This window comes from Abramis brama (assembly GCF_963993115.1).
Source record: "Abramis brama genome assembly, chromosome: 24".
In the NCBI taxonomy this organism is placed as follows: domain Eukaryota; kingdom Metazoa; phylum Chordata; class Actinopteri; order Cypriniformes; family Leuciscidae; genus Abramis; species Abramis brama.
In genome coordinates, this window is record NC_139986.1 from 8,294,320 (window position 1) to 8,308,222 (window position 13,903).

Below are 13,903 nucleotides of genomic sequence, written 5' to 3' on the forward strand. Positions count from 1 at the left end.
TCCACAGCATCCTTTGGATTCATTGTTACTGAAAGGGTTAACTCAACAGTTTAATGGAGTATGAACCCATCCCTGCCAAAAGAGGCGGAGCTTAACCTCACAATCACTTACAATTGTCATTCAGTTGCTGGTGACAACATTGCTTTTCTGCTTCCTGACTGAAACACCTTTTCTTACAGGTAAGAGTTGTTTTAAGAGTTGTGTTACAAATGCTCATTACAGTGAGACGTGGGTAATGGAGAAATCATATGTTACTCATGATTTACCAATGGATACACAATGAAATTAACAAGTGTAAATTGTTTCTTGGGCACAACACTGGCAGAGTGTAGCATTCACCTGACTTTACTGGACTTTGACCGCTTGGTGAATGTTTAGTGATAAGGCAAGGCAGCAAGATGAAACTGTGAACATGAAACACTAATGAAAGCAGAATTCACGAGAAGATTTAGCCATTAAAAAAGCCAGACTTTTTTCTCTATTTCTAACAAGTACATAAATGAACAATAGACAGAACACACACCCACATCATGAGCCAGTCTCAAAGGCTTTTTTTGAACAAGAAGGATTAGTGGCTCAAAATATATTTTAATGCTGTATTGTTAAAAAAAAAACTGCCATTTCCCTACACATCTCTGTCCATTACGTTTAATCCTTTTTATATTCTGTATAAAATGGGTATGATTAGGTTTGGGAGTAGGGTTAAGGGATCTTACATGTATCTATAAAATGGTAAAAGGGAAATTATACAGATATCTTTATGATATGAAAGATTCGTAAATAATTAACGTTTTGTAGCTGTAAAATCGTAATAATGTTACGTATTAATACCTATGTATGGATAGCAAGCCGTCACAGCTGCAGCATAAAAAGATAAAAAATCACTGAATTACTGTTGTAGCAAATAAACAAAATAAAAGCTCCTGCTCAACAACTGGAGAAGCTTCATCTGTATACATCCCTGATGCGAGCTGTTTCATAAAGTGGTGGGGACAAATTTCGGCAAAAATTACGCCTATATTCTATTCCTCCTTATTATGTTGTCATGGCTGGATGGGCCAAGTTTCTGAACACCACAAAAGTATTGTTGACATGTAAATGTGGACGGCCATGTTCAATGTACAGTGGTTCTGAAGCAGAATTTTAAAGGGTCTTCCAGTAAAATTAATGTCACTGTTACCTATAATCATTGTTATTTCATCGCTTGGCACTACTTGTATTTTATGGATCCAGGCCCATGTTAAATCTGCCACTTCATTCGTGTTTATATATTCCTCTTGTTGTTCTCTGTGCGGGTTTCTGACTCAAGTCCATTTATTTATAACGTCTCTTTGTTTTTCTTCCCTCCTCTACCATAGTGATGTCATCTTCCACCCCTTTCCTGTCTAAGGAGTTGTTCCAGTGCTCAGTGTGTCTGAATGTTTTCACCCATCCCGTGTCCCTTCCATGTGGTCATACGTTTTGCCAGTCATGTATCCTAGGTCAGTGGACAGCATCTGGCTCCTCCCATTGCCCCAAATGCTCCGCAGTTTTCCAGGAAACACCAGAGCTCTGTGAAAATTCTTTTGCTCGTGAGATGGCCGAGCAAATCCATAAGCAGAAAGGTCAGAGGTCATCAGAATATCGTCCAGTCACATCATACAATGTTTTATGTGACGTGTGCCCTTTGGAGAAAGCATCCCGTGCTGTAAAGTCTTGCCTGGTGTGTGTGGCGTCATACTGTGAGGTGCATGTGACGTCCCACACCTCCAGGTTCACCAAGCACAAGCTCGTGCAGCCACAGCGGATGGACAAGCGAATTTGCAGGATACATGAAAGACCCTTGGAGCTTTACTGCAGATACGACCAGTCTGCAGTTTGTGTGTTGTGCATGAATACTGAACACAGCACACACCACACAATACCAGTGGAGACAGAATGGGCAGAGAGAAAGGTTTGGGCTCATTTGGATGCTACTTGACTAATCAATGATTATGATTTTAATCAAAAACAATGGTAACACAACATAATATTTGGTCCCACTTTTTATTAGGTCTCTTTATGTGCATGTAGTAACATTTAAATTAATCTGTTCATACAGTGCACTCATTTTGTAAATACATGCTTTTATGTTGTATTTTCATATATTTAAAAAAAACATACATGCTGTTTTCTGTAATTTCATCACTGTTGACCCTTCCCTTTCACCTTAACCCACTCTTAAACCTAACCATACCACCAAACCTGTCTCTAACATCCTGTATCCCACCCCAATAGCACTAAAAGTGTTTTACAATACAACATGAACACAATAAGTACACTGAACATAATATTTTTATGTAAATATAGTTAGACACATAATATAAAACATTGACCTAATATTTTATTGCCAAATATTCTAATATACATATATGTATAATTTATGAGAAGGGTTATATGTAATCGTAAATACTTGGTTTCTCTATAGAAAAAATATATAGGAATTTTACTTATTCTATTTATACTTCTTTTACTGGAAAATAAATGTTGTGTAAAGAAACACAGGAACGTGAACAAAAACAATGAAACATATAACCTCCATAGACATATGAAGCATTTTCAGATCATTTGTTGTCTTAGAGAGACATTATTTTTATGAAAATTAGCATATTTTCATCTCTCGGTCTGATTACTATAATGAATTCAGATTTTTACATTTGAATTTGAATAATTATTCTTGATGATTATCATTAGAACCTCAGTGCCGTCTGGACACAGCCATTTTTTTTTTTTTAAATCAGCATGTGTTTTGTTTTCACAGCTGCTCTTGTGTCATTTATTTTCATGAGACAGAATTGCGATCTGTGTTCTCTCCGTGTTTGTCATAGACTCAGTTATTAAAGACACAGTCTGACCTGAAGCAGATGATTGTGGAGAGATGGAGTAAAGTTGAGGAACTCAAACACTCTATAAAACTAAACAAAGTAAGAACCTGCAAACTACATCTTTCATTTTTGTTTTAATTTGGCAGATGCTTTTATCAAAAGCAGATTACAAATGAACTCTTTAATAGCCTACATTCTAAATGAAATTAATTTTAAAATGTTGTTCTTTATAAACAAGATACAAAGGTGACATCAACCATAGGCTTACTGAAAATAAATATATGGATTATAAACCTGCCATAGGTATATAGTCAACTGCTAAACATACCAAAGTATGAATGCATTTCGCACAAGCCCATTCTTGTTTTGTTGCCTGTTATTTATCTTTTAGGAAAACACAGAAAGAGAGATGGCATACAGTGTTGAGGTCTTCAGTGCACTGAAGCAGTTTATTGAAAAGAGCCAGTCTCAGCTGCTCAGAAAGATGAAACACAAGCAGAAAACTGCAGAGAAACATGTTGAGGGCCTTATTAAAGAGCTGGAAGTAGAAATCGCTAAACTGAATGCAAGAAACTCTGAGCTGGAAAAGCTCTCATGCTCTGAAGACCATCTTTACATGATACAGGTGACTCTTCTGCGCATCTTTTCAGCCAGATCATACCTGTTCTTCTTGTTAATTAACATAATATAATCATAACATAATATATATTTCAATATCAACGTAACACGTTGTTCAGTGTGTTTAGTGAAATATATTAAAATACAGAAGGTTGTGAAGATGTTGACTTTAATTAAAGTACTTGTATTTTGACCCTTCCAGGCTTTCCGTAGCCCAAGTGAGTTGCCTCAGTGTAAAAGCTGGTCTCAGATCAGTGTGCACACCTGTCAGGGTCTGGAGGTGCTGAGAGAAACCCTGAATGCTGCAGAAGAACTGCTGAAAACACAAATATACACCGTCACAAAGAGAGGTACTTCTTTGTTATTTGACAGCTAAAATAACTTAATGTTAATATTCACACACAAAAAAAGTTATCATTATTGTGATGGAAAATGTAATTTTGCTTAAACTTAATAGAAAAGTTTCTTTTTTTTTACAGAACTTGAGGCCATTTCCCAGTATGCAGGTATTATACCATAATTAAGATATGGAGTTATGAATCTTCGATAGTCTGACTATAACACATCTATTGAACTCTTCCTTTCACTTTGAAACTTTTGGATTCATTTGTAGATTAATTCCTCTGAAAAGTCTAAATATTGTATTTCTGTGGTGATATCAAAACAATAGGTTACTGTCGTAACCCCGGTTCTCTGAAACATCGAGTGGAGAGATCCACCTATGGGAAGGGCATCCGTACCTGACCTCTGCAGAAGCATCCAATTGCACCAAGTCTGGCTAGACAGACAGAAGCGCGCAGCCAATGCCAGGTAAGGCCACACCCCTTACCTAGGCATATAACTTCTCCGCGCGCTGCTATTCCTCAGTAAGTATATTCGCTTCTCGTGCGGCAAGTGGGGCAACGCTGGTGGATCTCTCCACTCGATGTTTCAGAGAACCGGGGTTACGACAGTAACCTATTGTTCTCTTTCATCATCTCGTTTCGAGATCCACCTATGGGAGAGACATGGACAGCTCCCCGATTGCCCAATACACTCACAGTGAGGTTCTGAAGGCCAGAGAAGGACGGTCACCTCAGAGAGGCGGTGCCTGACACGTCCCACAAACATGACCCTGCAAGGGTGATGCCACGCTAAACTGCTGTGGACAAGCAGGGCATGAAACATGCATGAGACACATACATGATAATGGCCCCCACACCACCAATGCACATAGCTAAACCCAAGAAGGAATGCAAATGCTTGGTGACAGGAATGAACATGGCCAGCCGGCCTATTCACTCCTCGTTGGTTAACCCAACGGGGCTGTGGGAAAGGGCTAAGAGGACCCTAACCCTAGGACCGAGTGTGCCACCGAGGTTCTGGTGACATCCAACCGGTAGTAACGCTCAAAGGTATGAGGAGAGGCCCAACTGGCCGCGGAGCAGATGTCCTGCAGTGGCACTCCCCTGAACAAAGCCCAAGAGGCGGCTAAGCCCCTTGTGGAATGAGCTCTGATGCCCCCTAGGGGCTGCACTCCCTTTGCTTCATAAGCCATAGTATAGCGTCCACAAGCCAATGTGAGAGGCATTGCTTTGAAATGGGACTCCCCTTGTGCGGGGGAAGCCCTTGAAACAAAGAGCTCTTGCGGAAAGCACTGGTCCTGGTCATATATGCTTGCAGAGCACGGACGGGACACAGAGCATTCAGCCTCTGATCCTCCGGGGAGGCAAAAAAAGGGTGGAGGGTGAAAAGCGGATAGCTCCAAAACCTCCGAAATGAACGCAGGGAAGCATTTCGGCATGACGGCCGGGTTAGGCTTAAGGGAAACCCTATCTCCACTTAGGGAGAATTTGGCACGAGGGGTGAACCGAGAGTGCATGTAGCTCACTGACCCGTTTAGCAGATGCCAAGGCCAAGAGCGAAGCTGTCTTGAGGGACAGCAGCTTAAGGGAAATATTCCCCAGAGGCTCAAAAGATACAGAGGCCGTGCTTCCAGCACCATGGAGAGGTCCCAGTCTGGAACAGATCTCCTGATGACCGGCAAAGAGCGGCGTGCACCCTTCATAAAACTGTGGGTTAGAGGGTGTGACGGTGGAGCCCACAAAACCCACATGACAGGCTGAAATCGCAGCCAGGTAGACCTTAATGGTGGAAAAGGACCTGCCTCTTTCCATGAAGTCTTGCACGAAACACAAAATATCAGGCACCGAGCACTGATAAGATGTGAGACCACGCCCTTCACACCACCCTTCGAACACTTGCCACTTACAGCCATATAGGGATCGCGTGGAAACGGCCCTGGCATTCTGAGTAGTGGCGATTACACGCGGCGGGAGCCCCAGTGCATTTAGGTTCATCCTCTCACGGGCCAGGCCCAGAGAGCCACCCTGTCCGGGTGGGGGTGGTAAATCTCCCCTTTGGCTTGGGACAGTATGTCTGTGCGAGGAGGGAGACGCCATGGCTCGGCGTATAACAGAGGGATTATCTCTGCCAGCCACGGGGCTTTGGGCCACCTGGGTGCTATCAGAATGAGAAACAGGCCGTGCTCTCTCACCCTGGCCAGTGTGAAAATTATCAGGCACAGGGGAGGAAAAGCATACAGCAGTACTTTGGGCCATGGGTGGGCCAGTGCGTCTGCCCCGAGGGGCGCGTCCATGTCCTTTAGCGAGAAGAACATAGGACAATGGTGGTTTTCGCGCGAGGCGAAAAGATCTACGGCTGGCTGTCCAAATCTCATCCATAGCATCTTCACTATCTGCGGGTGAAGACGCCAATCCCCGTAGATTGGGTTTCCCCTCGATAGCAGATCCGGCGCCTCTGTTCAGAATGCCCAGAACAGGAGTCACGCGTAATGACAGAAAAACCCGTCTGCTCCACATCAAAAGCCTGTAAGCTAGAGCGTGGAGTTTCGACGAGCGCATGCCGCCCTGACGGTTGATATAAGCCACTGCCGTGGTATTATCGCACCGTACTAGAACGGGATGTCCCTGCAGGCGAGGCAGAAAATTATTCAGAGCTTTCCAAATGGTAAAAGCTCTAAATAGTTAATGTGCGCTGAACGTAGTCTGCTCAGCCACAGACCGTTCAGCATTCTGCTTTCCTGGGTGGTTCCCCAGCCTGTTAAGGACGCATCTGTCGTCACAACTTTCCGCATCGTAACCGTCCCAAGGGGGGTTCCCCGTGCGTAAAAGTTCTCGCTCTCCCAATGGCGCAGGGCTGCCGAGCAGGCACGTGTCACCGTTACCGAGCGGCAGAGATTGTGAATCGGGCTGAAATGTAGTGACAAAACCCATTTCATGAACGCTCTCATTCTCAGGAGACCCATTGGCACAACTTGGATAGATGAAGCCATGAGACCCTGCAGCCTGAGGCATGTGCGATATTGTACTCTCGCCCCTTCTCTGAACTGAGACAGACAGTTCGTCAGCGAGCGAACGCGCTCTTGAGAGAGACGCGCTCGCATGGAGACTGAGTTCAATTCCAAGCCCAGGAAAATGACATTCTGACTGGGAGTCAGATTGCTTTTGCTCGCATTCACCTTGAACCCGAGGGATGTGATGTGCGCAAGCACCCGGCCGGTGACCAGTGACCAGCGACACCTTCTCCTTCGATTTGGCTATGATGAGCCAATCGTCTCTATGCAAATCAGAATTCTCAGCCCTGATAGTCTCAGGGGCGCCACGCCCGCCTCCGCACACAGACAGAAAGTTCGGGGACTCAAATTGCGCCCGAACGGAAGAACTGTGAATTCGTAACAAATGCCTTGGTAGGCGAAACGAAGATATTTCCTGTGTGGAGGGTAGATGCTTATGTGAAAGAAAGCATCTTTCTGATCGACTGATGTGAACCAGTCGTTCTGCTTTATAGGGCGGGGGGCGCCACGCCTTTTGGATAATGAAAATACCGGGAATAAAAACCATGGTTTATCAGATTGGGTGGCACCATCTGAATCGCTCCCTTGTTTAGGAGGAAATTTCCTCTTTCAGAATGTGTGAGGCGTTTTCTTCTGTGTGAGAAGAGAGAACGCCGTTAAAATGCGGAGGTTTTATTGCAAACTGCAGCCTGTAACCCTGGGTACGCAAAACCCACTCGGGCGCTGAAACGGCTTGCCAAGCCGCTTCGTGACTCTTGAGCGCCCCCGCTCGGGCCGGAGCAGGGCTGTATGGGCCCAGCTGGTTCATTTGTGATGCAAAGGCGCCATCTAGTGGGCACACTAGAGGCGACATGCAGGGGTTCGGAGGGATTTCCTCTCTCTGCAGTGAGAAGTTTTTTCTGCGGAGAGAGGTCTTCTTTCCAAAACGTATTCATTTGATTCGTAACTTTGTGTGTTTTGTGTTGGCCAAACACTGGGGCTGAAAGCCTTTATTGACAGAGTGAGGGGAACATAGTGTGGTGTCCACTGTGCTGAACTTTCCCTCACAAAGTGCCCCCTGATTTTTAAGTGGGGGGAATACACACATCTCCTGAACACATGAACTGGGCAGTCTCAAGTGCAGGCAGAAAAATAATATCTGCGGAGAGAGATACTCTCTCTGTAACGGATTTGTTTAATTCGTTTGTTTTAAAGTGTTATTTAGTTATGTGTGTGTTTTGTGTTGGGGAACACAGGGGCCGAAGCCTTCCATACACAACGTCCACTAAAAACACATATGAGCTGGGCAGCCACAACTGTGTGAGCCCAGCTGGTTGATTTGTGAGGCAATGGCGCCCTCTTGTGGACAGACTCAGGGCGACATGCATGGGATCAGAGAGATTTGCTCTCTATGTTGGCAGATATATAAATCTGCACGAATTCATTTGATTCGTTTTTTTAAATGTGTTGTTTAGTAATGTGTGTGTGTTGTGTTGGGTAACACAGGGGCCGAAGCCTTCCACACACAACGTCCACTAAAAACACATATGAGCTGGGCAGCCACAACTGAGCTGTGTAAGCCCAGCTGGTTGATTTGTGAGGCAATGGCGCCCTCTTGTGGACAGACTCAGGGCGACATGCAAGGGATCAGAGAGATTTGCTCTCTATGTTGGCAGATATATAAATCTGCACGAATTCATTTGATTCGTTTGTTAAATGTGTTGTTTAGTAATGTGTGTGTTTTGTGTTGGGAAAACACTGGGGCCGAAGCCTTTAATAACTGGGTGAGGGGAACCAAATGCGTGCGGTGTGGTAACACTGCTTATGTACTTTTCCTCACGACAGCATCACTAAACACACGGGCTGGGCAGCCACGAGACGGGATTAACCGACCATCCGCGGGAGACCCTGTGTCTTTTGGACAGGGGTTCCGGGACCGGGAGAGAATCCGGAGGGCTCGTGGCCCGTGAAAGCGGGCTCTATACTCCCAACGGTCGAACAACAGGCAGGCCGCTTGCGTTCGGGGCCGCCTTCTATTCCTAGGAAGGCATAAATTGAAAGCCTCAACACGTAATCGTAACACATCAAGGCCCGTGAGACCGTGTTAACAGTCTAGCGGGACGCTCCAGCCGTGCTTATGAGCTTCGCGAACGCTGGAAAAAACGTTTTTAAGAGTTGTTTCCTCCTGTTGAGCTGGCCACACAATGTTGAGACGAACGGCCGCTCGCTCACAAACTTCCAGGAGGATGTAACGTTAACGTTACTGAGGCAAAGCCGCGTGAGCTCTAGCCTAGTGAACGTTAAAAGGACCGCGTCATCCCCGTCGCCGGAACCGGCCGGTTCGTCAACGAGAGTGAGGTTTTCCCGCGAAGATGTCCTCTTCAGGGAATGCGGATTGGGCTGATGTCAGCTCAAATATTTTATTTTAGAGAGGTGGCGCTCCGGGAGTCCCCCGCTAGCGCGTCATCATCACCGTGTCCTCCATCCGAGTCAGAAAGGCCGAGCACGGCGCGCTGGGTCGTGTAACTAAAAGCCGTTTAGTAAAAGCTAACGTTACATGGACAGCAATTACAATGACCGCAATTCTCCGGGTTCTCCAAAGCTTCTTGAGCGTGTAAAGCCCAAGCAGACCGCGCAGAATGAGGGTCCTTAGCGGCGATGAGAGCACCACACGCGGCCGGGCAGGCTCGTCGTGATAGGCTGTTCCCCGGAGAAGCGGTGGTTTATACGGTCACATAGCCATGGGTGGGCCAGCGGTGAAGAACTCGGAAAAATCCGTGGCGGGCAGCCATGTAAGGAGGAGCAGGTGAAGGACAGCGAGAGCGCGGGCGGCTCCGGATGCAAAAAACACAGCGGATAGGCTGAATAAACGACTGTCACTCACGTCTGGCGGAGGCTGATCTGGCGATATGTCCTCCTGAAGACTCGAAAGTGAGCAGCGTAACGTTAATCCAACCGAACTGTGTCAGTGCAGAGATCGCGAGAAGCGAATGTCAACTGAGGAATAGCAGCGCGCGGAGAAGTTATATGCCTAGGTAAGGGGTGTGGCCTTACCTGGCATTGGCTGCGCGCTTCTGTCTGTCTAGCCAGACTTGGTGCAATTGGATGCTTCTGCAGAGGTCAGGTACGGATGCCCTTCCCATAGGTGGATCTCGAAACGAGATGATGAAAGAGAACAGTTTTTTTTTTTTTGAGCAACCCAACCAGTCTAACAGAAAAAAGCAGAGTCAATAGTTTGATCTTGGGGAAGTACTGCTTTTTTACTGTATTTTTATTTCAATTGTAAAAATTCCATTTTGTGATGCAAGTGCAGAAATTACGCACAACAGCTTGAATTTTATTGTTATTACGTGGAAATCTGAAAAACTTGAATCTTTATTTGTATATATTTGAACAATCTTGATTTTTTTATTGATTCTCTGCACTATGTTGGATGTTTACTTGGATCTTTAAGCAATCTTTTTTTTTCTTGAATCTTGAAATCTTTACTTGAATCTTTGAACCATCTTGAATTTTTCTTTAGTCCATTTTGCATCTTTAATTGAAACTTTAAACCTTCTTGAATTTTTACTTGTATGTATATCTGAAACATATTGAATGTTTACTTGAGTTTTTGAACCATCTTGAACCTTTACTTGAATTTTTAAACAATCTTTTTGTTGTTTTTGTTGTTGAATTTTTAACAACCCTGAATCTTTACTTGAATCCTTGAACAATGTTGAATCCTTACTCAAATCTTTTAAATACATCTACACTTTTTCAACATATATCAACATTTCGCCCTGGTACATTTCCAAACTACTTCTTTTTTATAGTAAAATGTGGATACACTTTAAGAACAAATTCATACAGAGCTATCCTGGTTTGGGGAAAATGCATGACAAATGTCATTCACCATTATTTAATAAAAAACTTACTTTGACTTTTCCTGATGTAATTTTTGCAGTGGATATTACCCTTGACCCTGACACAGCAAACCCCTGGTTGGTGGTGTCTGCAGACAGGAAGCGTGTGACTGACAGCAACGTAGAACACGTCGTTTCGAACAACGTTCAACGTTTTGACTCTGTACCTTGCGTCCTGTCAAGAGAGCCCATCTCAAAGGGAAGGAGTTATTGGGAAGTAGGAGTCTCAGGTAAAACAGCATGGGACTTGGGAGTGGCCAAGAAATCAGTCAACAGAAAGGGTTTGGTGACACTGAGCCCAGATGATGGTTACTGGGCAGTTTGTCTGAGAGGGGGCAGTGAGTACAGGGCCTGTGACCGTGAATCAGTGCTTCTATCACTAAAGACTCTTCCGCAGAAAATTGGCATATATGTGGATTTTGAAAAGGGACAGGTATCATTTTATGATACGAGCGCATGCGCACATATGTACTCATTCACTGGACTGTGCTTTAATGAGAGCTTACTGGCCTACTTCAACCCAGACATGAATGACACAGGAAATAACAACGCACCACTTGTTATACAACCTGTCAATGTTGACAATGGGGATACTGTGACAATATGAAGACTGAAAATTAACAAAAACAGAAACCCTAAGCTGTACAAATATTCTTTTTGATATATGATGAATAATCTATATATCTAAACAGTTAAATAATGCAATGAGAACACAAACCACAGTTTATTCCAAATTTGATTTAAAATAACATTTGGGATAACATAGATAAATAAAATACCACTTGAAATTTAATGTGTATAATTTATCCAGTCACACAAATTTTCACTTTATGGAAACTTTCCATAGACATAATGAGTTTATACTGTACAAACTGTATGTTTATCCCCTAGCCCTATAGCCCAGCACATGACATGACATGAAGGAAAAACAAGATAGCCTATCATGGCCTCAAATTAAAGGCCCCCTGAAATCAAAATTTAAGTTTTTTAGATTTTAGCATGAATATGTTAGCCTTAAGGTTATGAATAAACTGGTGTGAGTTACAAAACAATGACAAAATTCATATTTAGGAGATTCAAAACTTCTCTCACTTCCGCTGAAATGTATTACATATTTTTTATGACATTACCCTGGACTTCAACTTCTCATCACATCTTCCGTCCAATCAAATTCTCTCTAAAATCTAAAGCGTCCCACCCCCATGCTATAAACACCTCGCCTTAGCGACAGTTGACGTCACAGAGCAAAAAGGGGTGGAAGTGTGTGTTCGGTTGCTCAAACGCACAATTCTATTCTATTAATTCTATTTTCCAACTGTACGTTGGTTAAGAATGAAATGGCTAAAATGTATTCACACCTCTACTATTGAATAAACGTATCATCAGCGCTCGGATTCGCTTCCATGCTGCTGTCAAGTACGACTTGCAGTCTGTGAGGTAAACTAAACGCTATTGACTATTTCAAAAGGGGTAGGAGCCATTCAATATGTACCGCCTTACATCCTGTTTCAGTGGAAATTACATCAACACATCATACAAAGCTGAGCGTTCCAAGGCACTTCAGTTGGCCTTTAAGAATTTGTTTTTACGAGTTAATAACGACGTAACTACGGCTTTTCTTATTCCATTTTTACAATGTGGAGGTTTATGAATATCTTTTCAAGTTTAGCTCAATTCTAGGTACACATTTGGGTTTCACTTTATTTTGATGATCCCTTTAACACATTCTGTTGACTATATACGTTGTACCTACATGTCTTCTAACTCCTATTAGAGTGTTAGTAGAGTATTAGTAGACTGGAAGGGTTAGAGTAAGAATAAGTTGACATGTAGATGCAAAGTTACTTATAGTCAGTATAATATCTGTTGCAAGCCATCACAATTAATAGTTAGCAGATATTAAGCAGACAGTCTAATACTCTAATTAGAGTTAGTTGACATGTAGTTGCAAAGATACTTATTGTCAACAGAATGTTCAAAAGGAACCATCAAAATGAAGTGTTACAAATAGCTACACTGTCATGATTGGTTGTGGTTTTGTGTCAGCAGATGTGGAGCTTGGCCTTTCACTGCTCCACGGTCCAGGCCATGATCCAGGTCCATTTCCCTTTCACAGACCTGGCCCCTATCCCTCCCCCTGGCCCCTATCACTCCCCCTGGCCCCTATCCCTCCCCCTGGTCCCTATCCCTCCCCCTGGTCCTTATCCCTCCCCCTGGTCCTTATCCCTCCCCCTGGCCCCTATCCCTCCCCCTGGCCCTCCCCCTATCACTCCCCCTGGTCCCTATCCCTCCCCCTGGTCCCTATCTGGTCCCTATCCCTCCCCCTGGTCCTTATCCCTCCCCCTGGTCCTTATCCCTCCCCCTGGTCCCTATCCCTCCCCCTGGTCCCTATCCCTCCCCCTGGCCCCTATCCCTCCCCCTGGTCCCTATCCCTCCCCCTGGCCCCTATCCCTCCCCCTGGCCCCTATCCCTCCCCCTGGCCCCTATCCCTCCCCCTGGCCCTCCCCCTATCACTCCCCCTGGTCCCTATCCCTCCCCCTGGTCCCTATCTGGTCCCTATCCCTCCCCCTGGTCCTTATCCCTCCCCCTGGTCCTTATCCCTCCCCCTGGTCCCTATCCCTCCCCCTGGCCCCTATCCCTCCCCCTGGCCCCTATCCCTCCCCCTGGCCCCTATCCCTCCCCCTGGTCCCTATCCCTCCCCCTGGCCCCTATCCCTCCCCCTGGTCCCTATCCCTCCCCCTGGTCCCTATCCCTCCCCCTGGCCCCTATCCCTCCCCCTGGTCCCTATCCCTCCCCCTGGTCCCTATCCCTCCCCCTGGCCCCTATCCCTCCCCCTGGTCCCTATCCCTCCCCCTGGCCCCTATCCCTCCCCCTGGTCCCTATCCCTCCCCCTGGTCTTTTATTTTGTTGTTGGAACCTGTTTCCTGTAATGTATTTCTCATGCCCTCATGTCATGTGCTTCCCTTGTCTCTTCTGTCATATTCTGATTGGTTGTTCTTGCCATGTGTTCATCAGTTCTGTTTTGTCTTGGTTCATTTTCTTGACCATGCTGTGTCTTATTTATCATTAATCTTTTGTGTATAAAGAGTCCTCATGATTTTTTCTTGCTTTGTCTAGCTTTGTTTGTGTAACCGCTGTCGGTGAGTCTTATGTTAATAAAGTGAAGTTCACGTTTCTGTTCATCTTATGTTTCAAGCCATGTT

The 13,903-nt window shown here is 44.8% G+C and overlaps 1 protein-coding gene across 1 annotated transcript; it reads left to right on the forward strand.

Annotated features, from left to right (window-relative positions):
- Positions 1-1,360: 1,360 nt before the first annotated feature.
- On the forward strand, positions 1,361-11,307 carry btr33 (bloodthirsty-related gene family, member 33; the record flags this gene model as incomplete). The annotated part of the gene is made up of 6 exons (XM_084103051.1): positions 1,361-1,933; positions 2,847-2,942; positions 3,235-3,468; positions 3,664-3,811; positions 3,941-3,967; positions 10,742-11,307. 6 exons carry the CDS (start codon positions 1,361-1,363, stop codon positions 11,305-11,307), a joined length of 1,644 nt encoding a protein of 547 aa, XP_083959177.1.
- Positions 11,308-13,903: the final 2,596 nt, after the last annotated feature.